The sequence below is a fragment of the Entamoeba dispar genome, genomic scaffold (genome assembly GCF_000209125.1).
Source record: "Entamoeba dispar SAW760 scf_1105229457749 genomic scaffold, whole genome shotgun sequence".
NCBI classification, from domain to species: Eukaryota; Evosea; order Mastigamoebida; family Endamoebidae; genus Entamoeba; species Entamoeba dispar.
In genome coordinates this window covers 1-27356 of record NW_001852848.1, presented here as the reverse complement: position 1 = coordinate 27356, position 27356 = coordinate 1, and the positions used below count along the sequence as shown (strand labels likewise).

At 27.0% G+C, this 27356-nt stretch overlaps 15 protein-coding genes across 15 annotated transcripts in view, besides 21 other annotated features; 7 read left to right on the top strand and 8 right to left on the bottom strand.

Annotated features, from left to right (window-relative positions):
* Positions 1–80, top strand: part of EDI_013580 (uncharacterized protein) — a gene marked incomplete at both ends in the record, with an annotated part of 1116 nt that extends 1036 nt beyond the window's left edge. The window contains one exon of the mRNA XM_001733172.1: positions 1–80. This exon is cut by the window's left edge and continues 975 nt beyond it. Coding sequence (XP_001733224.1) covers positions 1–80 — 80 coding nt within the window.
* Positions 81–124: 44 nt separating this feature from the next.
* Positions 125–419: a sequence feature (AT_rich).
* An 8-nt stretch (positions 420–427) lies between these two features.
* Positions 428–477: a sequence feature (AT_rich).
* A 5-nt stretch (positions 478–482) lies between these two features.
* Positions 483–3686, bottom strand: EDI_013570 (plasma membrane calcium-transporting ATPase, putative; the record flags this gene model as incomplete). The annotated part of the gene is made up of 1 exon (XM_001733675.1): positions 483–3686. One exon carries the CDS (start codon positions 3684–3686, stop codon positions 483–485), a length of 3204 nt encoding a protein of 1067 aa, XP_001733727.1.
* Positions 2239–2259: a sequence feature (AT_rich).
* Positions 3687–3864: 178 nt separating the features above from the next.
* On the top strand, positions 3865–5676 carry EDI_013560 (uncharacterized protein; the record flags this gene model as incomplete). The annotated part of the gene is made up of 1 exon (XM_001733674.1): positions 3865–5676. The coding sequence occupies one exon, from the start codon at positions 3865–3867 to the stop codon at positions 5674–5676; it is 1812 nt and encodes a 603-aa protein (XP_001733726.1).
* Positions 5500–5520: a sequence feature (AT_rich).
* A 63-nt stretch (positions 5677–5739) lies between the features above and the next one.
* Positions 5740–5764: a sequence feature (AT_rich).
* Positions 5765–6328: 564 nt separating this feature from the next.
* Positions 6329–6940, top strand: EDI_013550 (uncharacterized protein; the record flags this gene model as incomplete). The annotated part of the gene is made up of 1 exon (XM_001733673.1): positions 6329–6940. One exon carries the CDS (start codon positions 6329–6331, stop codon positions 6938–6940), a length of 612 nt encoding a protein of 203 aa, XP_001733725.1.
* A 93-nt stretch (positions 6941–7033) lies between these two features.
* On the bottom strand, positions 7034–7754 carry EDI_013540 (uncharacterized protein; the record flags this gene model as incomplete). The annotated part of the gene is made up of 2 exons (XM_001733672.1): positions 7034–7558; positions 7608–7754. The coding sequence occupies 2 exons, from the start codon at positions 7752–7754 to the stop codon at positions 7034–7036; spliced, it is 672 nt and encodes a 223-aa protein (XP_001733724.1).
* A 253-nt stretch (positions 7755–8007) lies between these two features.
* Positions 8008–8078: a sequence feature (AT_rich).
* Positions 8079–8477: 399 nt separating this feature from the next.
* Positions 8478–8533: a sequence feature (AT_rich).
* A 151-nt stretch (positions 8534–8684) lies between these two features.
* Positions 8685–8808: a sequence feature (AT_rich).
* Positions 8809–9260: 452 nt separating this feature from the next.
* Positions 9261–9298: a sequence feature (AT_rich).
* Positions 9299–9469: 171 nt separating this feature from the next.
* EDI_013530 (sphingomyelin phosphodiesterase, putative) lies at positions 9470–10735 on the top strand (the record flags this gene model as incomplete). The annotated part of the gene is made up of 1 exon (XM_001733671.1): positions 9470–10735. One exon carries the CDS (start codon positions 9470–9472, stop codon positions 10733–10735), a length of 1266 nt encoding a protein of 421 aa, XP_001733723.1.
* Positions 10736–10748: 13 nt separating this feature from the next.
* EDI_013520 (uncharacterized protein) lies at positions 10749–11399 on the bottom strand (the record flags this gene model as incomplete). The annotated part of the gene is made up of 1 exon (XM_001733670.1): positions 10749–11399. One exon carries the CDS (start codon positions 11397–11399, stop codon positions 10749–10751), a length of 651 nt encoding a protein of 216 aa, XP_001733722.1.
* Positions 11398–11439: a sequence feature (AT_rich).
* A 154-nt stretch (positions 11440–11593) lies between these two features.
* On the top strand, positions 11594–12379 carry EDI_013510 (uncharacterized protein; the record flags this gene model as incomplete). Its single annotated transcript, XM_001733669.1, has 1 exon — positions 11594–12379. One exon carries the CDS (start codon positions 11594–11596, stop codon positions 12377–12379), a length of 786 nt encoding a protein of 261 aa, XP_001733721.1.
* Positions 12343–12424: a sequence feature (AT_rich).
* Positions 12425–12445: 21 nt separating this feature from the next.
* Positions 12446–15238, bottom strand: EDI_013500 (uncharacterized protein; the record flags this gene model as incomplete). The annotated part of the gene is made up of 1 exon (XM_001733668.1): positions 12446–15238. One exon carries the CDS (start codon positions 15236–15238, stop codon positions 12446–12448), a length of 2793 nt encoding a protein of 930 aa, XP_001733720.1.
* Positions 12680–12705: a sequence feature (AT_rich).
* Positions 13154–13184: a sequence feature (AT_rich).
* Positions 13220–13241: a sequence feature (AT_rich).
* A 90-nt stretch (positions 15239–15328) lies between the features above and the next one.
* Positions 15329–15670, bottom strand: EDI_013490 (uncharacterized protein; the record flags this gene model as incomplete). Its single annotated transcript, XM_001733667.1, has 1 exon — positions 15329–15670. One exon carries the CDS (start codon positions 15668–15670, stop codon positions 15329–15331), a length of 342 nt encoding a protein of 113 aa, XP_001733719.1.
* A 405-nt stretch (positions 15671–16075) lies between these two features.
* EDI_013480 (uncharacterized protein) lies at positions 16076–19756 on the bottom strand (the record flags this gene model as incomplete). The annotated part of the gene is made up of 1 exon (XM_001733666.1): positions 16076–19756. One exon carries the CDS (start codon positions 19754–19756, stop codon positions 16076–16078), a length of 3681 nt encoding a protein of 1226 aa, XP_001733718.1.
* A 37-nt stretch (positions 19757–19793) lies between these two features.
* Positions 19794–19900: a sequence feature (AT_rich).
* A 65-nt stretch (positions 19901–19965) lies between these two features.
* EDI_013470 (60S ribosomal protein L11, putative) lies at positions 19966–20298 on the top strand (the record flags this gene model as incomplete). Its single annotated transcript, XM_001733665.1, has 2 exons — positions 19966–20039; positions 20118–20298. The coding sequence occupies 2 exons, from the start codon at positions 19966–19968 to the stop codon at positions 20296–20298; spliced, it is 255 nt and encodes an 84-aa protein (XP_001733717.1).
* Positions 20299–20522: 224 nt separating this feature from the next.
* Positions 20523–20601: a sequence feature (AT_rich).
* On the bottom strand, positions 20593–21536 carry EDI_013460 (uncharacterized protein; the record flags this gene model as incomplete). The annotated part of the gene is made up of 3 exons (XM_001733664.1): positions 20593–21171; positions 21254–21305; positions 21364–21536. 3 exons carry the CDS (start codon positions 21534–21536, stop codon positions 20593–20595), a joined length of 804 nt encoding a protein of 267 aa, XP_001733716.1.
* Positions 21307–21348: a sequence feature (AT_rich).
* A 74-nt stretch (positions 21537–21610) lies between the features above and the next one.
* Positions 21611–21674: a sequence feature (AT_rich).
* Positions 21675–21765: 91 nt separating this feature from the next.
* EDI_013450 (uncharacterized protein) lies at positions 21766–23505 on the top strand (the record flags this gene model as incomplete). Its single annotated transcript, XM_001733663.1, has 1 exon — positions 21766–23505. One exon carries the CDS (start codon positions 21766–21768, stop codon positions 23503–23505), a length of 1740 nt encoding a protein of 579 aa, XP_001733715.1.
* Positions 23420–23470: a sequence feature (AT_rich).
* Positions 23506–23575: 70 nt separating the features above from the next.
* On the bottom strand, positions 23576–26923 carry EDI_013440 (phosphatidylinositol 3-kinase catalytic subunit gamma, putative; the record flags this gene model as incomplete). Its single annotated transcript, XM_001733662.1, has 1 exon — positions 23576–26923. One exon carries the CDS (start codon positions 26921–26923, stop codon positions 23576–23578), a length of 3348 nt encoding a protein of 1115 aa, XP_001733714.1.
* Positions 25574–25596: a sequence feature (AT_rich).
* Positions 26924–27138: 215 nt separating the features above from the next.
* Positions 27139–27174: a sequence feature (AT_rich).
* Positions 27175–27356: the final 182 nt, after the last annotated feature.

The following is a 27356-nucleotide window of genomic DNA, read 5'->3' as shown; positions in this document are numbered from 1 at the left end:
TATTTTTCTGTTCAAGAGAATTAAAAGAAAATAAGTGTCATAAAGAAAGTAGACCAACTAATAGTAAAAAAGAAAAATGATAATGGTCTAAACAATTAATTGATTGTTATAACCTTTTTAATACATTTATTACAAATATTTATATAAATTGTTTGTAAAATCTATTAATATTATCAAAAATATATTAAAGATATTCTAATTTAATTAAAACTTTATTTTTTAATTTATTTACAATTTTTTGATTTATAAAAACCATTATTATTATAGTTAATTATAATTAGTTTATTTTAATTTTTAATTCTAATTATTATCTTAATTGATAAATTTATAATAAAAGTAATTTATTTTTTTTTTTAAGTATTTAAAAAAAAACTAATGAAATAAAAATATTTTTATTTTTTATGATAAAAATAATAAATGTAGATAGTAAAATTATTGATTTTTATAACAAAAATACTAAAAACAAAAAATAAAAATGCGATTTAATTCATAGTCAAAGAAATATCATCAGAATTTGTTTCAAATGTTTTATCAAAATCATTTTTTTCTTCAATACAATTTATTTTTTCATCTTCCCAACTGTCGTTATCGTTCTTTTTATTATTTTTCATTTCAACTTCATCTACATCAAACACTGAGACTGTTTTATTGGCTAGTTTTTCCTTGAAAATTCCATTTAACAACCCTAATGGTAATGATACCAGTCCAAGTAAAATACAAACTCCCCACTGAGTTAAACTAATTCCAGGGTATGGCTTCACACCAAATGTAGCACCAGAAAAAATAACAATTGATGTTTGAACAATAATTTGAAGTAACTCTATTCCAATAAAGATGTAATTAGTAAAAATACCTTTAAATACATCAGTTTCTCCATTTACTCTTCTTGAATTAACTTCATTAAAAATTTGACAAAATACAAAAGTATTAAAAATAATAGTTTGTAATGTTATAGTGTCTTCTTGAACATCAATAACGGTATGTTTTTTATTGTCATAACAAATATACTCTTTTCCTGGATAATCTTCAATAGTACTAATGTACCCACAAGGTGCAGAAATAAATTTAAATGTAGATCCAAAGAATAAGATAATTAATAATATTCCCAACTGATAAATAACTTGTATTGCAATCTTAATTAACATTTGTTTTGACAACAGACTGTCTGTTCTTTTAAATGGTTTTCGTTTTAATAAGTCTATTGTAGGTTTTTCAGTCCCAAGTGCTAATGCAGCTAATGTGTCCATAATTAAATTAACCCATAACATTTGCATTGAATTTAATGGAGAACCCATCTGACAAATTGACCCAATAACACAAAGTGCAAGTGCAACTATATTAACAGTAACTTGAAATTGAATAAATTTTCTAATATTGTCATAAACACATCTTCCCCAAATAACAGCTTTAACAATAGAATTAAAATTGTCATCTAAAATAACAATGTCAGCTGCTTGTTTTGCTACATCAGTACCTCTTAATCCCATAGCAAGAGCAACATCAGCTTCTTTAAAAGCAGGAACATCATTAGTGCCATCTCCTGTAACAGCAACCACTTCACCTGCGATAAGTAATCGTTCGACTAATCTTTGTTTATCTTGTGGAGAACACCTTGCTAATATTTTGAGTCTTGGCAAAATTCTATCAATTTCTTCATCACTTAATATTGAAAAGTCTTTTCCCATCATAGCAATATCAATATTTCCAGAACAATTATAATCTTTATCAATAATTTGACATTCACCTACAATACCACACTCCTTAGCAATACTTAAGGCTGTTTTTACATGATCGCCTGTTACCATTCTAACACTAATTCCTGCATTTTTACAATTATCAATTGCATGAGGTACTTCTAATCTTACAGGATCACTAATACCAACTACAGCAATTAAACAAGTGTTTTTGATATTAATTCTTTCATTACTTTGTGTGTTGTTCCATTCTTGAAACTCTTTTTCTTCCATTTTTTTATAACTTAGAGCAATAACTCGTTTTCCTTTATTTTCCCATTGGTCAATAATTTTATTAATTTGATCTTTTTGATCTTCATAAAATTCAGCTTCTTCTCCATTTTGATTTAGATAATGTGTACTTTCTCCAATAATGATTTCTGGTGCTCCTTTTGAATAAATACAATGATCACTAACTGTGTCCATTCTTTTATTTTCTGAATTGAATACCCATTGCCTTGAAATAACATTAGTACTTCTTATTAGTGATGGTGAGATTCCTATCTTTTTTAAAAATAATAATAAAGCACAATCAGTTTCATTTCCAATGGCTTGATTAGATGATGTAATATTAGATGATAATGATGTATTAATACCAATATTGACACTTAAATGATGAAGAAGTTCTCCTGTTATTGGTATTTGATTAGTTTGATCAATTTCCATAACTTCATTTCCAGTCCAAAGACTAGTTACATTCATTCTATTCGCAGTTAAAGTTCCTGTTTTATCACAACAAATACAAGTGGCATTTGACATTGTCTCACACGCTTTTAAATGTCTTACTAAATTATTGTCTGCCATCATCTGTTTCATTGAATAAGCTAAAGATACAGTAACTGCTAATGGAAGTCCTTCAGGTACTGCAACAACAACAATAGTAACAGCAATAATAAAATAATCAACTAAATCAGTGATTCTCCACCAATTAAATTTAACAGCAACACAATTGTTTGTTTCTGCTGGAGAACATAATTTACAATGATCATCAGGTTGAACATATCCAGTAAATGTGAGTGCTTTATAAAACCACCATAACGTTAATACAATAAATACAACAGCAGCACAAAACATACCCATTTTACCAATGTTTTCAGCCAATTCATCTAATCGTTCTTGTAATGGAGTAGGCCTTTGTTTGTCTTTATTAACATATCCTTTTAACTTTCCCCATTGTGAGTTTTGTCCTACAGCAACAACAACCATTGTACCATTTCCATCAGTAACAGTACATCCTGATAAACAAACAAAATTCTTTTCTGACTTTTTTACAGAAACAGATTCCCCAGTCATTTCTGATTCATCAATTCTAAGTCCATTTCCTTTTAAATAAATACCATCAGCAGGTAATACATCTCCAACAGACAAATAAACAATATCTCCAACAACTAATTGAGATGATGTCGATTCCATTGGAACACCATCTCTAACTATTTTAACAGAACAGTCAGTTTCTTTTGAAGCAATTTCAATAAACTTACTTTGTTTTGAATAGTCATTCCATGCACCAATTAAACTAACCGCAAAAACTGCAACCAGTATTGCAATTCCTTCATAGTAATCTGGTGGTTCTGTATCAATACCGCTTGAACACTCTTTTTTAGCATGTGGTACAATAAAAGCCAATACAAGAGAAACTATTGCAGATGCAATAAGAATTAGCAATGTTTGATCTCCAAGTGCATCTTGCCATATTTCAAAGAAACTTTGTCGTTCAGCAGGAGGTAATAAATTGTTTCCAAATTGTTGAACTCTTTTTGTAATGGAGCTCAGTGTTATTCCTTTCTTTTCATCTACATTTAATAATTCACATAGACCATGAACTCCACCAAATCTTTGATACTTTTCAGTATTTCTATGTTCGATAATATCTATTAACTCATTTCCTTTTATGTTATAGTGAATTGTACTGTCAATATGTCCGATTTCTGGATTTTCTTTACTCTCTGTCATTTTCCCAAATCAGATCTGTTTATTTTTATTCCAAGTTTTCCATTTTTACTTATTCCAAAAAGTCAACATCCAAAAAGATCTTTAAATTCAATACATATCTATAAATAAAAGAAACCCTCAATAGTTTTCTTTTTTAAAACCTTTTACTTTTCAAACTAAATTATTAAAGAGTAAGTTCATGACAAAAACACTCGAAAAGATGTTTTTAGCTAATGTTATTTTATATCTTGAGACATTAGAAACACTTTGCCAATTTCAAATGGTCAATTCTAAATGTTTTGATGCAGTTAAAATGTTAAGAATAAATCCAGGATTAAAACCTCAAAACATGATTAACAATCCCGAAGAAATGACATCAGTCGGTTATTCATTTACAAAAGAACTTCAATTCTTTCCCTTTCTTGAAACAGTAAAACTAACTTTTTTTTCACCACTAATTCTGCGTTGTATACCAACTTCAGTTAAACGAATTTATTTACAAAAAGAAATTGATGATGAACAGATTAGTTGTTTATTGCCACTAAAAGAAAAAATAGTAGAGTTAAGATTATTTACATATGATTCTCCTATAGATTTGGAACAATTCCCTTTGTTAACTAAAATTTCATTAAGAACTCATTGCTCTGTACCAACAACAACTAATTATCTTGAACAATTCTTTACTAATAAAAACCATAGATTTGAATTAGTTCATTTGAAGATGTTAAAATTTTTTGAAGAATCATTCATTCAAACATTAAATGAATATAATATTCGATTATTTGTTGTTGACTTAAATGACTTAAATCAAATCAGAAAGGTACTTGATATTAGTACTAGATGTGTACGAGATATTAAAATTTGTTGTAATTCTTGGATAAAAGGACTTGATCCCAAAGTTGTAATCACCAATAATAATTGGACGTACCAACAAAATTATCAATTTGAAGAATTATTAAAGGAGAGATATATCCCAACAATTAGTGTTACTAAATTACATGAAATAAACTTGAAAAAATTTGACTTTCTAAGAAGTCTATCATTTGATAAATGTAAAGTGGATGCATTAAACCTTCCAAAAGAAGTAAATCATATAACATTAAAAGAAAGTGAAGTACTTCATATAGAACAGCTAACTGATTTACAAGAATTTATTTTAATAAATTGCACTTCTCTTTCTTCTTTACCAGTTCATTGCACAAAATTAAAAATGGATCAATGTTCATTTAACATACCCAAAATCCCAGTTGATAATGAATTAAAAGAATTGGATTTGTTTAAATCAAATATAGATATTTCTTACTTTAAGAATCTTACTAGTCTTTGTTTTAATTTAGTTACGATTAATAACAATTTACCTAAAATGAACCAACTAAAAAAGTTATCATTTACACAATGTGTTATAAAAACACAGATCGATGTTCCTTCTTCAGTAACTCAATTTTGTATTTCTTGTATGAGCGATAAAATGATTTCTCTTTCTGAAGCTAAAAATATTAAAAGAATAAAGTGTGTAGATATAGTAAATGAAGTTAGTTTAAATGAGTCATATTATCATTATTCTATGTGTCAAAAAGTTGGAGGTCAATTACAAAATGTTATTGAAAGTGTTGATGAATTAATTTGCACACCACTAACAATTAATGACTTTATGCTAATACCAAATAAAATAAAAAAAGTTATACTTATTTCTCAATATTCTGTAAATGGTGTTATTCCTGTGGTCATAGACCTACGTTCATGGAAAGATTTAAATGAGCTTTGGATTGAAACCTCAGATAATAAATTTATTTTACCAACTACATTAAAGAAATTACTCATTAAATCTTGTTACAATATTATTATTAATAATTTAGAAGAGGTTCCATTGAAAGAAGTTTATCTAGAGTCTAACACTTCTATTATTCCTCATTTAAACCCTTCAGTTGAAAAACTTTATTTTGATACTTACAATAAAGATGTTAACATTCAACTCCTTAAACGTTTTCCACATTTATTTCCAATAGAATAAGTATTAAGTTAGTGTGTTGTTTCGTTTTATTTAAAGTAAAAGACATTTAGAAAATAACAAAACAAATTATTATTTTTTATAAAAATATGAACATACACAAAATAATAAGAAGCAACTTCAATAATGTAAGAATAAAACTCGTTATTAATAATGAAGAAAAAAACTCAAAATAATTGTATAGAATAAATTAAGTACATGATAAATTTATTTTTGTTCTCATTAAAGAGTTATTTCTTTTATCAGTTCTTTATTTATTATATCTAAGCAAAGTCCTTGACATGGTTTTATAAAAAATGATTCATCTTTAATATTCTTGTTAATTATTTAATGGTTTTCTGGGCTGTACTGGTTTCAGGTTACTATTAGAGGAGTTAGAGAGAGTAGAAAAATGTTAAGATGATCTATTATAGTAGGTATAAGTTTTCTTTTAATTACTTCATTTTTCTTCTTTTCAGTTAACACTTTCCAAAACTGTTTGTTGATAAAATTTTCAGTAATCTCTTATACTCATTAAAACCAAAATATCTTAAAACTTATATCAAAATTAACTAAAAATAATCTTTTTATTTTATCGAAAAGAAAAGGTTAGAATGAGATGAAAAGACATGATTATTTGAGTGAAGTTATCTACAGAGAAAAACATTAACTCAAAATGGAACGAAAACCACTAGTTGTTTATTATTCAAACTGTGATTCTGTTATAGGAGAAATAGCTCATAAACTTGCTCTTGATGTCAAAGGGGATATCTATGAAGTAAAGACAACTCAGAGAATTAAAAAACTACGACTAAGACAAGACGGTAGAAAAACATTTAGTAAATTACCTGTTGTTTTTGATCTGATTGACTTCTCACCATATAATGAAATTTTTATTGGTGGCGAATGGGTTGGGAAACACTTAGTTGGTCCAATGAGACAATGGATTAACCAAAATAAGACCTTCATCCTTCGAGACGATATCCAACTTATTTTCTTTGGATTTGATAAGAAAGGAAGTAATATCAATAAAACTTTCCAAGAGATGGTAGAATTACTTGGAGAACCTTACAGAAGACTTGTCATAACCCCAGAGGATTATCCATATCATAACTTATCAAGAAAGATTGGGTATCACCAAAATGCATCTGAGGAAGATGAAAAGTATCTTGATAATCAAATGATCAATTCTGATACTTCTCTTCTTGGAAAAGTCCCAATTAATAAGACAGAAAAGATGAGAACAACTCCAATGAGTGATCACGGACAGCATGTTCGTATGGAATAAATCCATTATTTACTTTTTAAAAGTTCTTGTTCTGTTTTCTTGTTTTTAGATTATTAAAATGATAAGTCATCAGTAAAAAAAAAATCAATTTGTTCATGCTGATTGGAATTCACCTAAACACTTAGTAAAGAAATATTCTCGGTGTCTAAATCTTAATACACAATTGATGAAATCACACCTATGTCTAGAGTGTGAATGTTTAACTGATGTAAACAGGCAAATCATTACTGAGTCATTTTCTTGTTCTTCAGAACTTTCATCATCTGACAATGAACCACTGTCGTCATCGTCACCAACACTTTCAGCATTTTCAATTACAGGTGGGATAGTTGCTACTGGATGTTGAATAATTGTTTCTGGAATGGTCATAGGCATTATTGGTTTTTCTTCTTGTTGAACAAAAGAACTATGGTAAGGATCATTTGTTGCTCTATCACCTGAAAGAAGTGGAAAACTATGTTGAGGATGTGCAATTGAAAATTGCTGATTTTGTAAGGTGTGAACATGTTGTGTGTATAAGTCATTAGATCCGTATTGGTCTAATGGTTGTTGATATTGAGCTTCTTCTGTTTCATCATCGCTCTGATTTTCAAGTTCTTCACATTGACTTTTCCATAACTATATTATCTTTAAATATTCTTCTTTCCCTTTGAATTAAAAAACAAACTCTTTTGAATGTATCAATTTGTTCAACATCAAAACCATGTGCTTTTAATCGTTCTTCCATTCTGCTCATTACTTTCTCAATTACAGTGTCATAAAATTCATGTGCAGGATTAATAGGCATTGGTATTGAACGCTGTTGATAACTCATTTGTTTATGGCTAAACATGAGTAAATTTTGTTTTTCCTTTTTTTGAGATTTAGGGTTTTTATAGCGATTCTATTTTTATAGTCATTCAATTTTTCTTTTTCAGTGAATCTTTTTTAAAGTTTTTATCTTTTCCTTTTCTTAAAAAGGAAAAACATCTTACCAACAATAAGGTATAGAATCTACACCACCTACCCATACACATATTTCGTTTAGATGAAAAAGAATGAGCCTAATAAATTAAAATTCAAAGTCGTAATATATATTTGATTCTTATTAAAATAAAATCTAATTATAACATTCTTCTATAAATATATTTTTATATTACCATTAATCAATCTAACTAATAAATGTTAAACAACCAAATTTTCAGAAAGGATGTTATTGTCTATGTAACTACAGTACGGCTGATTGTCCATTTCATTTGTACTAATAACTTTTATATTATTTTATTAGTTTAGTATTGTTAGAGATTAAAGAATAACTCTATTTATTATTATAATTTCTTCATTGCTCGATTCAAAAGTGTTGTCAGTCATTAATAGATACAAAAACTTAAAAAATTAAAGTTAGTTGTAAAATTACTCAGTTAAAACTAATTATATTAGTAAACATTTTTATAGAAGTAGAAGAAATTTTGAATATTAGAACTGAAAATAGTATTTTTGCTCATAGAAATTCATTAGTTGTAATATTTAGAATAATTTATAATCTTCTAGCTTAAGGTATTAAAAGTATTTTAATAATTATCTTTTTTATTATAGATTAATTGTTAAATATTTGTCATTTCATTATTTAGAAATAAAACAGTTGTCTATAGAATAGTTTTGAAACACATTGATGGGTTAGATGAAATTGAATCTTTTTTTGTTGCGTCTCTCTAACATGTAAACAAATTATAAAGTAGTATGGAAAATACAATTTATAGTATAGAAAATTTTTTAATAAAACTATGATAATTAAATAAAATATAATTAAAAACACAAATCTTAAAAATTTAGATTCTTTATGATTTATTAGAATTAATTTATGTTTTGTTTTATTTATAAAAATAATAGTGATAATCTTAAACTATAAACTGTAAAATTAATTGTATTACTATTGCTATTATTCTTCATTAAGTGTTACAAACATCTGTCATTATTAATGTATTGATGGACTACTTTTGTTCAAATCAATACTATTCTTCTATAAAGTTAGTATAAAAATTATAATGCTTGTTATAACTTAAATAAAAAAAAGTATAACACATAATTTTTGTTCTTAGAACTAATAAATAAAATTGAAAATAGTAATTAAGTAAGAAAAAAGAAATAGTAGGATGGTATTTGTTTAATTCATTAATTTATTAACTATTAAGTGAGTTAAACAAACAATAAAACTAAGGGCTCAGGGTTTAATTAAAAGAAGAAGAAAAGGTTGTTTCTTCTAATAAAAAAGGAAAAATAATGTTTTGTTATTGTACGTGGCAATAAATAATTGTTATTTTTAGTAAACCAAAGAAGAAACAATTATATTTTTTTTAAAAATACGAATTAATTATTAAAGAATAGTTTTTGAGTAATAATAATTACTTTAAGATATACCATTTTTTGAAGTTCAAAGTAGTAGAAAAAACTTTCATAAGATGAGAAAGAGAAAGATTGACTTGACTCACAAAAAACAAAATAAGATATAACATCACTAGAACTAAAAATTTAAATAACCCCAACTCCCTTATGAGGATGAATGCCTTTTTAGTTTTTGTTTTAGTTAGTCTAACTCTTGGAAAGAAGGCTTGGATTGTTACTGACACTCACTTTGATGATTTATATACTGAAGGTAGTGCAGCCAAATGTTATACTGTTGATTGTTGTCATTCAGACTCAGTTCCAAGAAAACACACTGAAGACAACGTTGCTGGAAGGTGTGGTAATTTTAATTGTTATCCTCCTTTAGACACAGTTACTTCATCATTAGATTATATTCGAGAACACAAGTCTGAAAGTAATACTGTGTTCTGGTTAATGGACGTTGTTCCTGGAGATGTCTTAAATCAATCAAATTCTATTAATCAAAATAGGATAAAAATGATGGCTGATCAATTCAAGAAAAAACTTCCTGGATTTAATGTTTATCCAGTACCAGGAAATCATGATTACTTCCTTTCTAGTGAATGGGAATATCCACCTAGATGCCAGTGGATGTTAGAATTTATGAATGAACAATTTAAAGGTTGGTTATCTTCTCAAGCACAAGAAACATTTAAAAAAGGAGGATATTATTCTGAGTTGATTGATTCAGGAATTCGTTTAATTGCTTTAAATCTTGTTTATGTTGATAAATTTAGTATTCATTCAAAGAAGTATAATGAACAGGATCCAGGAGATATGGTTGCATGGTTTAATACAACACTAAAACAATCAAAAACTAATGGTGAAAAAGTTATTATTATTTCACATGAAGGAATTGGATTAAAGTCAAGTGGTCAATTTGATTTAGAGCCAGCATTTAATAATGATTTTACTTCATTAATGAAACAATATAGTGATATCGTTATTACCCATTTTGCTGGTCATTCACATTACCAATCATTCAGAATTCTTCCTAATAGCGAGAATCCATTTTATCATGTCATTCTTAATCCTGCTGTTACAACTTGGGGTAAAATTAATCCAAAATTTAGATTAGTTGAATTTGATCGGGCATCAGTTAAAGATTATACTACATATGTTTTAGATATCAATGAATGTAATGCTGGTTCTTCAGGATATCCATGGAAGAAAGAACATAGTTTTAAAGAAACTTATGGAATAAATGATATGAGCACTGAAGGATTAAAAGAATTTTATAATAAATTACAGAATGACAATGCTTTGTGGGGAACATTTATGCAATACTTCAAAGATTCAAGTTATAATACTTGTGATGGTAAATGTAAAAAAGGTCTTTTATGTGCTTTATCTCATTTGACAGAAGCAGAGTATAAAGAATGCACTAAATAATTCAATTGAATTTTTAACTTTCATGATCGATCCAATCATATTGGCTTTCAATAAAATCATCTTTAGTAAAAAAATACATACATAATGCAATTACCATTTCAAAAATACATAGAAAACTACATCGTATTGCATTGTGTTTAAAAAATGAATTTAATGGATGAACTAATCTTTCAAAACACGTTGTATTTGTTTTTGGAATAGCACCACAATTATCAACATTTGATGCTAACCACCCACAACAATGATGTTTAAATTCAACTTGAACTAAATTATTTGGTGATATTAATCCATGATTAGTTATATATCGCTGAGAATTGATTGATAATAATGCTACCATTAAGTAAAGAATAATTGGAATAAAACTACATTTAATTCCTAACATTTTATTATCTAATGATGTTGCAATTAATCGAATACTAGCAAATATTAAACCAGTTATTGTTGCAACAATAATAAATACACATTCATTAAAATAAAAATCATGATAATATAAGTCGTGAAGATTTGGTAATAAAATAGCATATATTAAATAAAATAAACTCAATACTATAGAAATAATTTCTCCAATAAATAATACTTTATCTTTTTGGTTTCCTTGTTTATATCTATCAATAACTGTTTCAATAAATTGAATAACAATAGATTCATTCTGAAATAAGTTCATTTTATATTTATAAGTTCATTATATTTAAGTTTTATTTAATCCCACTAATTTAAATAACACAAAACTATGAACCCTAAACTTTTTTTATTGAGACAAGAAAAGGGAATTTTTGGACTTTCTCTTGTGACATTTTGACAGTAGTCTTTTCTATTCAAAATATTTTTGTTGATCTAAGTCTTCACTGTCATATTTCAATGTTTAGTGAAAATTCATCATTACCTCAATCACCAGGATGTACTTCTAAAGTTATTAGATTTAGTGCTCTTGGTTGTTTTACTTTTTCTGGTATTATTTTCTTTATCTTAAGTATAGTATTAGCATTATTTCCATTAAATCCTATCATTCAAAAATGGTACTTACCTATTCCTCAAGCAATTAATTCAATAATAACAGACGCACATGTAGTTTACCCAACAATAAAAGATATTCAAATGTTATCAAAAACGGTTATTCGTGGAGACGTTTTCTTCCAATTTGGATTTGAAGAGTTTAACAAGACCCTTACTTTTGGAAGTGTAATTATTGATAACCAAATTGATCCAATATTAAATCTTACAGACTCAACCATTTCAGGGATGACTGATTTTGTTAATGGAATTGCTGACTTCTTACATAAATTTCATATAAATTTTAATTTGACCTTTGTGAAGAATTTAAATACTATGAATGATATTTTACAACAAGTTCCTTCTCAATTATCTCAAATGCAAGTTCAAATGGACAAAGCTTCTATTGCAGGTGCTGCTTTAGGACAAGCAGTAGATATTATTGGAATGAGGTTTGATAAATTTCATTCAGTATGTGAAAATTTAACTTTAGTTGTAGATGATGTTTTCACACATGTGGATATTATAATGAATCAACTAGATCAATTAGATCGTTCTATTCCTGCAATAGTTATAATAACAAAAGTAGTTGGTTGTTTTTTATTTGCATGGTTATCATTTATATCAATTATTTTATTCATATTTATTCTCTAATTGATAATATTCTTTTATGTTTATAAGTTTATTTTATTTATTAAAGGTAAATGTATTGTCTAAAATTCAATTAAAGTAACAATTCATATCATTTACGAACTGTTGAATTGCAAAGGAGAATGTCGGTAAATCTATTGCTTTAGTAAATAATTGCATAGTATCATTTTTCTGTTGTTCAGTTAGTTGTGGATTTTGTTGGAAGAATGAATGAAGAACAATATTAAATGATTGTAATAAAGAAGGAACATCAGCATCAAGAATATTATATAATAAATCAATAGTTTCTTCTTGTGAATGTTCATTTTTAATTAAAATATTTAATAATTGAATACAAAAAGTGATAGTATTAGCTTTAAATGTAGGATGAATAAATAATTTCTTATTCATATTTAATTCAAGAACATTTTCTATTATCAACTTCACTAATTCAATATCTGATAATGAAAATCCTTGTAATATCATTTGATTTATCACTCCAAAGAATTGATAGTTCTTTGATAATTCTTCAAAATAAACGTCAGAAATACGGAAAAATAATAAATACCCTTCTCTAAAAATTGCATTACCAATTGTTTTTGTGTTCATATTATTTACCATATCAACTGTTATTAATGAATAAGATTTCATAAGGATAGAAACATATAATGTATTTGATTTATTTTTATTTCTATACCTCCATTCTTTAACAAAGAAAGATAATATTTTAATAAATAAACATAATGATGAATTGCTGTGTCTTTCATTTTCCTCAATTATCATTGAAATTTTACCATCAAATATTTTAAATAATATTTCAATAATATTACCTACACTTTGTTCATCCATAGCACTATGTAATTGAATTAATATATTATAATATAATGTTAATGTATAATGCAATAATTCTATATTCATAACAGGAAGTGTTTTTGGTAAAATATCATTCATTAAAGGATTTAATGGTAATAAAATCATTTGTTTATTTAAGTTATTGAGATCTTCTTTATTTTTAACAATTATTTGAATTGTTTTACAAAGGTCTCGATAATTATTAAATGTATTTGTTTGGAAACATTGTACTATTGGTTGAATAACATTTTCTTCAATAAGAAGTTTATATCCATTTGCATTTTGTTCATAACTGGCTTGTTTAAAAATGCTATCAGGCATAGGTAATACTATAATATCACTTATTCCAGATATGACGTACTTTCTTAATACCATAGGGAACTTATTAACAAATGATGTACTATTCCTTAATATTTCTTGAACAATTGGAACTTGATATACCTCAGGTCTACATGCAAGAATTAATTCAAATAATAAATCTATTACTTTACTTGATACTTCAATATTACTACACGCTGTTGCTATTTGAATAAATTGAATTATTAATTGGTTAATATATTGATTGGTTATTTGTGATTCATATTCATGTAAGCACGAGAAAAGAGTTCTTATTGCTGAATTTAATTTAATTGCAACAGTATTTGCATCATCATTAGTTATTTGAGGAAGGATATTTAATATTTTAAACAATGGTGAGTACATACTTTGAAGCTGTTCTAAGTTCTCTATTTTATAAATTAGATTAGAGTGTATTTCTAAAAATAAGTTACATGTAGTTGCAATATCACATACATCACCTTCTGTATATAACTGTGGTTGTTTACTCATTATTATTTCAAATGAATGATTCATTGCTTCTAATATCAATGGAAGAACGTATTGCCCTTGAAAATCAATTAGACTCATTAAAACTTGATATGCACTAAATATAAAAACTTCAAATTCACTTTGTTCATCTCCTACTTTAGAAGTATCCAACAATTCAATCTGATTATATGTCGAACAAAATAATAATGGCAATATTGTTTTACAACATTCTTGTGCTATTGGACCAAATTCATCTGCAACACATAAAGAATCTGCAATACATGAATCAAAAAGTGCTCCCCATGCTTCAAACCACATAGAAACAGTTGTAAAATCATTTGTATGTGAAGCAATAAAACTATTTAATGTTCTTGGTATTTCTAATAAAGAGTCATCAAATGGAATTCTTGGAACACACACAGAAAACGTTTTCATTAAAAGATATAAAGCTGGTTGTGCTGGAACATCAGGTTGTTTTAAAAGATTTAGTGTTAGTGCCATAACTGATATATGAAATTGTGGATTTGATGGTATTTTATTTGTTTGAAGGTATTCTGTGAGACAATCCAATGATGGCTTTATCATTGATGGTGTTACAATTGTTTTCTCTAAAACAACAAAGAAATTAGATGCTATTAAAGTATCTGTAGAAACCCATCCAACATATTTACTTAATGAAACTAATGCATCTACTCTATTTTGAATAACTAAATTCACCAAAATCTTTACTACATCATTGGCCTCTTGTTCAAACGTAGTTTTAATCCATTGAATACGTTTACTAGGAACATGATATTTTTTAGCAACAGTTCTATATTCTTCAGCAATAAATGAGTATAATAAAATAGCTATTCCAGTTGTTGCTTCATTATGAATTAAATTAGCAATATCTGAACATATAGTTTTCCCATTAAATGTCCATCTACTAACAGCACATAATAGTACTGCAATTTTATTTGACGCTTCCCTACTTCCTATTGAATAATAATATTCTAATGTCTCTAACAATTTATTTTGCATTTGTTCTAATGGTATTTGTTGTGGTTTCATACAGACCCAATGATCAATCACAGTCAAACTAAACCAAGAAAATACTTTGTCTTCATTTTTAATATTATTCATTGCCCAATTTAGTCCATCACCAGAACTAATGAAGTTGTTGATGGCCTGTTGATTGTTTTGAATGTTTCTTCCTTTAAAAAAGTCTCTTATGATTTCCTCCATATTTTTTTATTTGAAAAATAAGTTCTTTTCAAGGGTTTGAAAAACTAAAACAAAAAAGTAAGTTTTTGTTAAATGAAACATAAAAATAAATTAACTACAACTTGGTAATGAAGATGATGTTGATATTTTGATATCTTCTCCATATCGATTTAATAATTTTCTAACAACTTCTCCAAAAGACTTATATCCTTTTTCTTCTTGAATAGCTCTAAGTTCTTTAAAGACTTGATGTGATACTCGAATTTTTGGATGTCGTTGTTCTGGTTTGAGTTCTTTCAATTTTTTTGCTTCTCTTTTTCTTTCTTTTAATAATTTTTCTTGTTCATCAATACAATTAAATAATTGTTTATTTATATTCTTATCATTTGTATATGTTGTTTGTACATAATATGTTGGATAATCAACAAATGGATGTCGTGGTAATGAATACATTTTGTTTTAGACTATTTCTCATAGTTTATTTTCAGTTTAAATAAGAATATTCATGTAAATTTCCAGTTACTAAATATGGCAAATTATTTTTAAAGTATATTGTCCAAAATAAAAGATAACCCAAAATAACATATGATGTCTAAAACATTGATTTGAACATCCGAAAATAGTTAAAAGAGACAAAAAGAAACTTTCCCTCTGGTCCACTCTTTGTTATTCTATAATTCTAATAATTTCATTTTCATTTATTTTTTATTTGGCTATCTGTTCATATGAACAAAAATAAAACATATCTTAAATAACATTCTATCTATTCTGCCTTTTTCTATTTTTACTTTAAAATTAAATCAAATTACCCACTATGAAAGAAAAAAGTGAATTCTTTTTGTAGTTGAGTGAAATAATTTAAAGATTCCAGTATTGGTCATCACGAGTTGAAGTATATGGATATTCAATCAAATTAACACTATGCTCTCCACATATTGGACATTCAGTAGCATAACAATTAAATTGTTCTTCTTCATCTTTAGCAAACATAATAGATTGAGTAACAGAACGAGCAAAAAGAGTAGGGTGTTGAGCAAATTCTTTTTTAATACAAAGAATATGGAAACAATGTGAACACGGGAACATAGCACCTCTAGACTGATCAATTGAAGCATTTTTAAACTGATTAAAAATTGGTTCACCACAGAAATTACATCTCAATAAATTTAATTCTGTTTTAAAGTATTTCTTATGACGAGCAGTAGAATTTTCAAAAAGAGCACTAGAGCCACAAGATGTTTCGATTTCATTATTTAATCTTTTTTGTTTTTTATCTTGAATATCAACTGCATTCTTGATAACACCTTTAAACTCACCCAGTTCCCAATCTAAAGGTAATAACGGTAATATATCTTCTACTGGTATTTTATTTTTTGTTATTGTTTCATAAATTTTCTTTCTTTTAATTGCTTCATGTTCTGAAGATGATGTAATTATAGATAAATACCCATTCATGGCTTTAAGATAATAATATTGTTTTTCATCTTCTCCTTTTATTTTAGATGGTAATTTAAGTAATAAAGAAACGTCCTCTTCAAATCGTTCTATCTTGTTTTCATAATTATAGTTTTGAAGTAATTTAATTCCGTCATCAATTGCAGCTTCAAATCGTTGTTTTTGAAGATTCATAAACATAGATGATCGTGTCATTTCTTTATTCTTCAAAGCCCTAAGTGCACTATCATATTCAACTAATTTCCAATGCTCTTTTTCTTCTAAGAATGTTTTAATTGTATCATCTTCAATTGTACTTTCTGGTTCAACATAGTTCCAAAAAATAAATTCAACAAGTGCTTTATCACTTCCGTGTTTTTTTACACTTTCCTTTTTACTCAATAACTGACTAGCAAATTTTAAAGAAAAAGTTGGGTCTTCATAAATAAGAAGTGTTGAATAGAAAATTGGATAGTTGCTAGTATCTCTTTCTTCTAAAAATTCAATGAACTCTTGTGGTAACTTAATAAATAAAATACCAAAATATTTCTTCATTAACTCTTCTCCAATATCTTTATCTCGTTTATTCATACATAAATTCTTAAGAAATTTGAAGGCTTCTTCGTACATACTTCTTTCCATTAACCAGCTTACTTTACCTTCATAATCTCTGGTACAGTCACAATAAGTAGAATATGCTTCTTCTGAACCACAACTACGTACCATATATCTAACAATTTGGGTATTAATTTTATCAACACCATCAAATTCTTTACTAAATAATACTTTCATTTGATTAAATACATTGTTTACTTTCTCTGTATTATTTAATTTTTCTAATAATAATGATACACACCAACAATACAATACAGCACATGATATTTTCTTTCCTTTTATCTGTGATTCTTCATTTAATTGTTTAAATAATGTTCTATATAATTTATTTTCATCTACAATATCTTTTATTAATTTCTTAGTAAATGGTTCATCTTCTTTACCATAATTTAATGGGACAGTAAATTGATACAAACAAAATTCTGTTGCCACAAATAAAGTTTCTTCTTCTGAAGTAATATCAGCACACATAGTGATAGCCCCTCCTTCTAATTGTTCTTCACATCTTTGATCATGAATAAGAGAATAACATTCTAAATGATCATTATAAAGATAGAATATATGGTTTTGTGTTTGACAAGCCATAACAACATCTTTAATATTATCCTTTTTACTAATTTGAATTAATTCATTTCCTCTTAGTTCAAATGCAATTCTACTTACAATACTACTTGATTGTGCTGGATTGACTGGGTCAATTCCTTTCATCTTTCCTGACACCCAAAGAACATTAAATCTATTATTAATTTCTACATCTCTTATTAATGAAAAATATCCTGTTTCTGGATCAGTTTTTAAAGGCATAATAAGAATTATTTCATCTTTAGCAATTTTTTTGTTCTTATTAATTACAATCTTTTGTAAAGATGTTGGTGATGACGCCAAAATAATGGTATTAACTGGTGTTTCAATCCAATCTAATCCATTAAATGGTGACATTTCTCCACCAATTTTATTGTTATTAGCATACAATATCTCTGAGTTTGATTTAAATGTATTTAAATCAATAACTAATTTAATTATTACTCTGTTTAATGTAGATAGTAATACTTTAAGTTCTTTTTCGTTACTTGTACTATTACTATTAAATTTTATAGCAGTAATAATGTCATTAGTAGTTCCATCAGTTAAGTTAGGAATTTTAATTTTTGTTGCTGAAATAAGATCTTTGCTTGTATAATATAACTCCCCATTTAATGTATACAATAATAGATGATTTCCTGTTGGATCAATAGCTCCTTTAATAATACTATGTTCTGATATATCTTTGATTAAATTAAATGTGAGTTTTTTTAATAAAAAGTGTTTCTCTTTTCCAAGAATCAACACAGTTCCTTTTGCAGCACAAATATTTTTTATAGTTATTCCTCTATAAGAAATGTCATGTGTTGATTTATCTAACCAACTACTTTCTATTTCATCTATATCAATTCCTTGTATTTGATTTCCAACTGCTTTAGGCTTAGGGAAAGATGGTCTAGTTCCTTTAATTGCTGGTGCAGTTTCAGGTTGGCCAAATGGATTATTACTATTAATCGATGAATTAGGTTCTCCAAATGGATTATTTGATGTAGGCTTAGGTGTAATAGAGATTCTAGGGGGTTGATCTTTAAATAAGTTAGTTGAACTTTGTTTAGATGTAGAAGAAGTTAACCTTGGTGGTTCATCTCCAAATGGATTAGTTGAACTTGGGTTTGGTGTTTTTGATTTAACAGGGACTTCTGAGGATTTAAATGGATTGGAATATGTTGATTCAGGTTCACCAAATGGATTGTTTGATGATAGCCTTGTTGTAGAACTTGTCATTTTAGGTGGTTCATCTTCAAATTGAGTGTTAGCAAATGAAGTTTTTTTAGAAGAGTGAGATTCTTGTGTTTGAGTAACCTCAGTTGCTGGGTTATCTAGTGTTGATGAATCTCCAAATGGATTTGTAGAATCTGCCATTGTAGATGATGAGTCTTTAAAAGGGTTATTTGAACTAACTTGCATAATTGTTCTTGGGCTTTTAGAAACTGTTGGTTTGTCATTTGTTAGGAAAGGATTTGTATTATCAACTTGGGGTGTTGTTGGTTCACCAAAAGGATTTGTAGAAACTGTATTAGTTTGAGAGTGTGAAACTGTTTTAGGACTTTTAGCAGGAACAGGAGTGTCATTAGTTAAGAAAGGATTATTGTTTTCTAAAGAAGGTTCAGAGTCAATAAATGGATTTGATGAGGTAGGCTTTGAACGAGGACTTTTTGACTGAATAGGAATATCGTTAGTTAAGAAAGGGTTAGTATTATCTGTTGTTGTTGATTCACCAAAAGGATTAGTAGAAGTAACTTTTGGATTTTTTGAAACAGTTGGGTTATCGTTTGTAATGAAAGGATTAGTATTATTTGTAAGAGAACTAGACTGTTCACTGAATGGATTATTTGAAGTAGAAGGAGGGGTGTCAGATACAAAAGGATTCGTATTAGATTGAGGTTCGTCTAAGAATGGGTTGCTCATGTCAAAAGATAATTTTAAGATCCAAAGTATTTTTTCCTTTTTAATAAATATTTTATGTTCTGAATATTTTTTGTTATATAAATTTTTGTTATATAATATAATTTAAAAAAATATACAAAAGAATTAATGAATATAGTTAAAAATGAGAAGAAACTTGGAACCCTTAAAAAAGAAACTTAAAAAATAAGGTAACCCTTGTGGCAGAAGAAATGGCAGCTAAGAAGTCTGATGTTATGAGAAAGATTAAGATTGACAAACTTGTCCTTAACATTTCAGTTGGTGAGTCTGGAGATAGATAACTCGTGCTGCTAAAGTCCTTGAAACTTTAACTGGACAAACACCAGTTCTTTCAGTAGGCTAGATACACTGTCCGTGCTTTCTCTATTAGAAGAAATGATCAAATTGCATGCCATGTTACAGTTAGAGGAGCTAAAGCTGCTGAAATTCTTGAAAAAGGATTGAAAGTTAAGGAATTTGAACTTAAAGCCAACAATTTCTCAGCCACTGGTAATTTTGGATTTGGTATTGAAGAACAATATTGATCTTGGATTAAAATATGATCCACAAGTTGGAATTTATGGTATGGATTTCTTTGTTGTTCTTGCTAGACCAGGATTCAGAGTTTCTCGAAGAAAAAGAATGCAAGATAAGATTGGAAGAGATCATCTTTTAACTAAAGAAGATGCCATTAATTGGTTCAAAGAAACTTATGAAGGAATCGTTCTTAACAAGTAATTGAATTGCCGGATATTCGGAACTGTTTAGGAATTTAACTTAATTTTTATTGTTTTAAATAAATGTTATAATAAAATAAATAAGTAAAATACAAATAATAATTAATTTATGAACTGATTAATATTATGACTATGAACATTCCATATTTGTTGTAAAGAAGTGAGTATTGAAAGTAAATGTTTTAAATGTTCACTTTCTAAATGAATTTCCATTTCATTTTTTATCCAATAATATTTTGATTCAAGTAAATAAGCTTTCAATACTTTGTTTCTTTGAGTAATTTTTGTATTTTCTAATACTATACCATCTGCCAATGCTTCTGATGGATGGTCAGAATCTACTGAATCAAGGAGAAAAAGATGGAGGATAATTTCTGCTTGTTGTACATATATTTCTGCTGTCATATGAGGATGAGGGAATTGAAAAAAAGTATGAGTTGGGGTATCAGGAAAGAGTAATGAAGGAGGATGAAGGAGTGATTGGATAGCCAATTCAATTGCTGTGCAGATATTATCACAACTGTTTTTTATTATGTCAAAATTCATAGTTTCAAGTCCTTTTAAATTAGACTCAATAGTCCCAAGGTATTGAAGAATTTTATATAACTGTCGAAGAGGACAATCTACAACATCGAAACTTTCTTGTTTAGAAGTCCATTCTTTACAATCAACTGTTATTCTCTACAGAAATAAATTAAAAGGTTAATAAAAAAGAACAAACTGCCTGTAATTTTAAAAGATTTATAAATGATAATTAACAAACTGATCCTGCACATTCAGTCCCATTTAAAACAATACTCCCTTGAAAACCTTCTCTTTTAAATAGATTAATTTTCTATAACAATTTATTAATAATATGACATAAAAACAAACGGAAAAATAAATGTCATATACTCCTGATGACTTGACTCTTTTTCTGGATTAATAATTTTTGTAATCTCATTACATAAACAGAGAGATTTCTTAATATCACTCTGAAAATATTTGACATACCACGTTAGTTCTTCAGCATCAAAAAGAGGAAGTGTTGAGAGAGAAGGCTCCATTAAAAACACTATATTTGTCAGTTTTCTTCAACGTTATTAAATTTGGAGATTTTTCTATGTTTTTATTTGGTTAGAAATTTATATTTTTAGATTTTTAATTCATTATTTTTTGTTTTTAAAAACATAAAAAAATTATATCGTTGAATATGTATCTTAGTAAAAAAGATTGGATATTACAGAAAAAAAAATAAGAAAGGGTTTAAAAAGAAAATCAATAAAAAATAAAGGAATGAAAAGCATAATATTAACCACATTATTGATAATTTATAGCAATGGATTAACGTGTGTGGCAAATAGTGATGGAACAGTAGTAGACTGTGACTGCAAAGGAGATTGTGTCATTGATTATACTGATGTTACAAATGATATAATTTATGCTACAATGAATGCTACTGAATATTATTTAAAGGATAATGCTGAAGTTAATGCACAGAATGAAATCTTTGTTAAACGTATTAATGCAGTAAACTTGACACTTTCTGGTTCTACAATAACAATTAATGATCTTAGGGCAACAAACATATGGTTTAATACACATGTTAATATTGATAAATTGTATGTATTAGGAAATAACATTGGGGCAGAGTATAAAGTTAATATTTATCAACCAAATGAAGTTCATGTTAATATGCCAATTGTTGTAAATAAAATAGTTTCTTCAACTTCAACACTATTTATTATGAATGATATTCTTACAATGAATAATATACGTCCACAAATATTTGTTGGAATTTCAATGTTTAATGTGTTACCTGCTTTTTCTTTTTCTGGAGAGAAAGTTAAAGTAGTTATGACATTTAATGTCACAAATTCGTTACTACGTCGTTTACCTGGAGGTACATGTAAAAGTATTTGTAATCAATGTAATGCAGTTTTTCAAAGAGGGTTAACCCAATTTAATTTAATTATGACAAACGAAACAAGTATTTGTAATGTAGTTAATAAGGGATGTCAATACAATACATTAACACAACAATTTGAAGACTTTAACCAAATAATTCTTGGAACGAGTGTATCAATGAAATGTGACATTGAACCATATATTCGTCCAGTTATATTTGTCAATGAAACTACTATTAATAATAATAATGGTATAAATGGTTCATTTGTTTCTATTGCACCAACTCATTTTAAAGGGACATTTTACTTAAAAAATTTAGCAACAATATCTGATGTTATTATTGATGACCCAGTAACTATAGAAAATGTAGTTGTAACAAATGGATCATTAGTTGTTGGGGAACTAATAGCAGATCAAATTATAGGTACAAACATCACAATTACTAAAAAGTTAAAAACAAATACATTAGTAGCAACCCAACTTCTTATTAAAAAGAATTCTTTTATTGAAATACCTGATGGTATGGTTCAACTTACTGGAACAACAGAAATTGAAGAAAATGTTATAATTAATTTTACACAACCTAAATTAACAAGTGCCTCAGGTAGTGTTTCAATTGTTCAAGCACCAGTAATTATGTTAGACGGTAATTTAACTATTCATCATCCAAATATTCCAATGATTATTGGAAGTCAACAAGTTATTTTTGGACAAAATTTAAATTTATCAGTCATTTATCATGATGAAGGATTTTATAATAATTGTATATCTGATGGACTATTCTTATTTAAAGGAGTTCAAGTACCTTATGTCTCAGGAGGACAATATCTTTTTAGTGTTAATGTTTTTTACCCACCATTGAATAAATCAAAAGTTGTTTCATTAATTCCAAATGTTGAGATGTGTCATAAAAAAGGAGGAGATTATATTGCTCTTATGAGAAGTTATTTTACTGGTTATGATCAAAGAAATTATTGTCAAGCAAGTCAAGTAGTATTAAGAGAAGAAAATCGTTGGTTTATTCCAATAGCAATAGTAGGAGTTATTTTAATAATATCAATAGTATTATTTATATTCTTTATTATGAAATATAGAGTAGATAAAAAGAATGAAGTGATATTAGATTAAGATATAATTTATTGATTTGTTCCTTTTCTTTAAATATAAAAAAGAAATTGATTATAAAACAATGTATGAACTAGTGAACCATTGAATGCATGAAGAAATTTAGTCGTGTTCTAAAGGTTCCTAAACTTTGTGAAATTAATGATCTAAATTCTTGTTCTGCTTCATCATCTGTTTTATCTAACATAAATGCATCTTTTAAGTATTGAACATCTTCAACATGTTTTAGTTGTGGAACTCCACTACATAACATCATCATAAATGAATAAATAAATGTTTTTGCATTATTTCTAAGGATCATAAATCCTTTAGTACAAATATTTTCAAAAAATGAGTAATTATCAGTGTCAGTATTTCCCATTGTAATAACAAACATAAAATCATTAGTTAATACAAACGGAGCAGATTCTTTATTGTAAAATCCTAATTTAATAATATTTCCTAAGAAATGCCCAAAATCAATATGAAATAAATGACCATCTTTAGATACCATAATATTATCATTATGTCTATCTCCTACTCCAATGACATATGTAGCAACACAATACCCTGCACATGAATATGTAAAATTTTCAATTGCATTTTTTAAATCTTCTTCTTCTAAATTTTTACTTTTTATCCACTCATAAATACATGCATCATCAAATACTCCTGTAATTCCTCTTCCTTTTGTTTGAATACTATTAACAGTTTCACAATTTGGTACAAATTGAATAATTCCTGATGTTGTTGAAGTTGCAAGAACATTATAAATAGTCATTCTAAAATCAATTCCATTTTTTTTCCATAAATCATCCATTAATTTAAACATTTGTAGAGTTAACATATCTTGCATTAAGTTATCTCCAACTTTAAAAATAAATCGTGTTTCTTGTTGTGAAAAAATTGGTGATGATTGAAAACATAATAATATAGGATGTGCATTACTATCAAATACTTTACATTTATTAATAACAACACAACTAACAGTTTCTCTTGAAGTAAATGGTAATGTTAATCTACTTCCTTCTAATGCATTATTTACAACTGTAAGCATATTTGGTAAATTAGTTTTAACTTCATCATCTTTCCAATGTTTAGCATTAACCGCTGTTTCTTCAATAATTTTAATAAAGTTTTCTTGTGTTTTTAATTCTTTTAATTGGATACCGCACATTGAATTATATACTTCAAGTAATATTTTAGACCGTAAACTTATTTTTGTCTTTTCATTCTCACCAACTAATAACCAATAAAATAATTGTCCCATATCTCCTCTATTTTTTAATGCTCGTTTTAATAAAAATAATGCTAATGATGAACATGTATATGATTCAAATTTTAAAACTTGAATAAATTGTGGCAAATATCCAAGAATCACTTTATCATTAGTTTCTTCTAATAAACGAACAGCATAATCCCTTGCTGGTGTAAATGAATTACGAACATCTAATAATCCGATTACTTGAATAGGACTAATTCCAGGCCATATTTTAATCAAATCAGCCATTTCTTCTCGTGCTTTATAATCTGTCCAAGGAACTGCTCGTAATAATAAATCTATAGAATCAGGAAATTGGATAAGAATATTAAATCTATTTTGCCATATCTCATTTTTTTGTTCATTAGTTAATGGTTGAAATGGGTCATTATGTAAAGCCAATTGTTGAACATCGTTAGAGATTTTGAGTAAATTTTTTGGTATTTGAGGGTATTTAGCTTCATATGGTTGATAAAATATTTTTATAACAGGATCAGGAAATTTAATTGAAATAATTGGAGCAGTAGAAGAAGGATTTTGTAAAGGACTTGAGACTGCATCAGATTCTTCATCAGGCCAAAGTTTTAAGTTGACATATCCAGATAATAAAAAATTTTGAAAATCAAACAAAGGAGTATTTACAAATCCTATAACCACTTTCTTTCCTTTTCTAATTGCATATAAAGTAATTCCAAGACGTGTTTCTAAAGGTAACATAGAATAAGAAAAGTCAGTCATAATTTTACAATCAAATATAGTATTAATTACATCAGAAGTAAAATATTCTTTATTACATAATTTATCTGTTCCCATATATAAACAACAACTTACTTTTAATATAATTTTATATTTTTCAAATGAACGAGTTTCAAAATAATTTTTAATACAATTAGTTATTTCACTTTCATCAAAAAATTTTTTAAATACAATTTCAGGATCAAAATTTAATAATTCATATATTGTAAATGATAATATTTCATCACTAAAATTACTTGCTTTACATTTCTTTTTCTCTTTTAATAAAAGATTTTGATGTTTTAATTGAATTTGATTAATTTCTTCCTTAAATTGAATTTGATTAATTAGTTCAATGTTTATTATTTTCTCTCTTCTACTAATATCATTTATAATAGAATATTCTCTCATCTCTTTTTGTTCTTGAAAATAAAGTCGAGTTCCTGCAATAACTAATTTATGATTTGAAATTTTTATTGGTAATCTTGTTGATGCTTTTGTGTTAATTCCTTTTTCAATCATTTTTTTAATTTCTACCCATTTTAAATTTGTCATACACTTAAATGATATTTTATACTGTGAAAATGATGTGTTAATAGTAAGTATAACTGGTTGGGTTAATCCACCACAACTAGTCTCTGCTTCGATGTAATTATAAGGTAATACTTCTCCATTCATTTGATGTAAAGCAAGTTCTGATATTTGAAGAAAATTTCGTATTTCAACTGTATCTTCAACGTTCATCATATCTTTAGATATTAATATTGGTTTAGTACTTTGATTAATACAAAGATATTCACGTTCAACAATATCATTATTATTTCCATGAATTCCACTTTTACCAAGTCCAGATATTCCATTAGCTAGCAATGAAATAGCCTTTTTTTCTTGGTCACTTAAAACTGATACCTTTCTTTTTGCTAAACGAGATTCTTCATATGGTATTTCAGATGTTTGTGTATGTTCTGAAGAATTAATAGGTTTAAGTGTTTTAGCCATTTTAGACGTTTTGATAGGTTTCTTTCGTTTGTCATCTATTCCTAAGATTGTACGTTGTTTTGACAACATGAATTCTAATTGGTTTGGAAGGTCATTAGGTTGTTTAACTGAGAGAACTCTTAAGTTTATCTCATCACTTGATGTTTGTTGGTTGTTTGTCTTTTTAGCTATTCCAATTGGTTGTTGTGAATAATTAGGAGGAAGACTTGGTAAGGGACGCCGAGTTGATGGATTGACTTTAGTTTCAGACTGAGTAATCGTCTTTTTTTCTAGAACTGTAGCTGAACTTGAATGAAAAAATTTACTTTCAGTTTTACTAACTAAAGGAACAACTTTCTTTTGCCGAGTTGGATTATTGAAAGTAGATAACTGAATAGTATTTGATCTTGGTTTAGTTTTCACGGGAAGGGAATTGGAGGATACTGGAGGTAACCAATAACTGTCCATCATTTCTGTAAATATCTAAATAACGAAAAAAAAAAACTAAAAAAACAAATGCTTATTGTTAGATTTATATTTTCTTAAATGTTTCAATTTTTAGTAACTTATTTAAAATTTAACAATAATAAATGAATAAGGGGATGCATCTTTTTTTTTTGAGACTTATTAATGACTAGTACTGCTTATAGTTCAAAAAAATGGATTATTGATGAAAGATGAGGTTATTTTAAAACTTTTAATTAAATTGATTTTTTAATCTCAAATATTTTTCTCATTTTTGTACTCTATTATTATTATATTTGCTTCTTTTCTAACAATAATTTTTCCTTTTTAACCATAATAATTTATGGTTTGTCTTAATATCCAATGTTAATTCTTTGTTTAAAATTGAATTGAATCAATAATCACCTCATTTATTTTTTATATTATTTCTATTCTT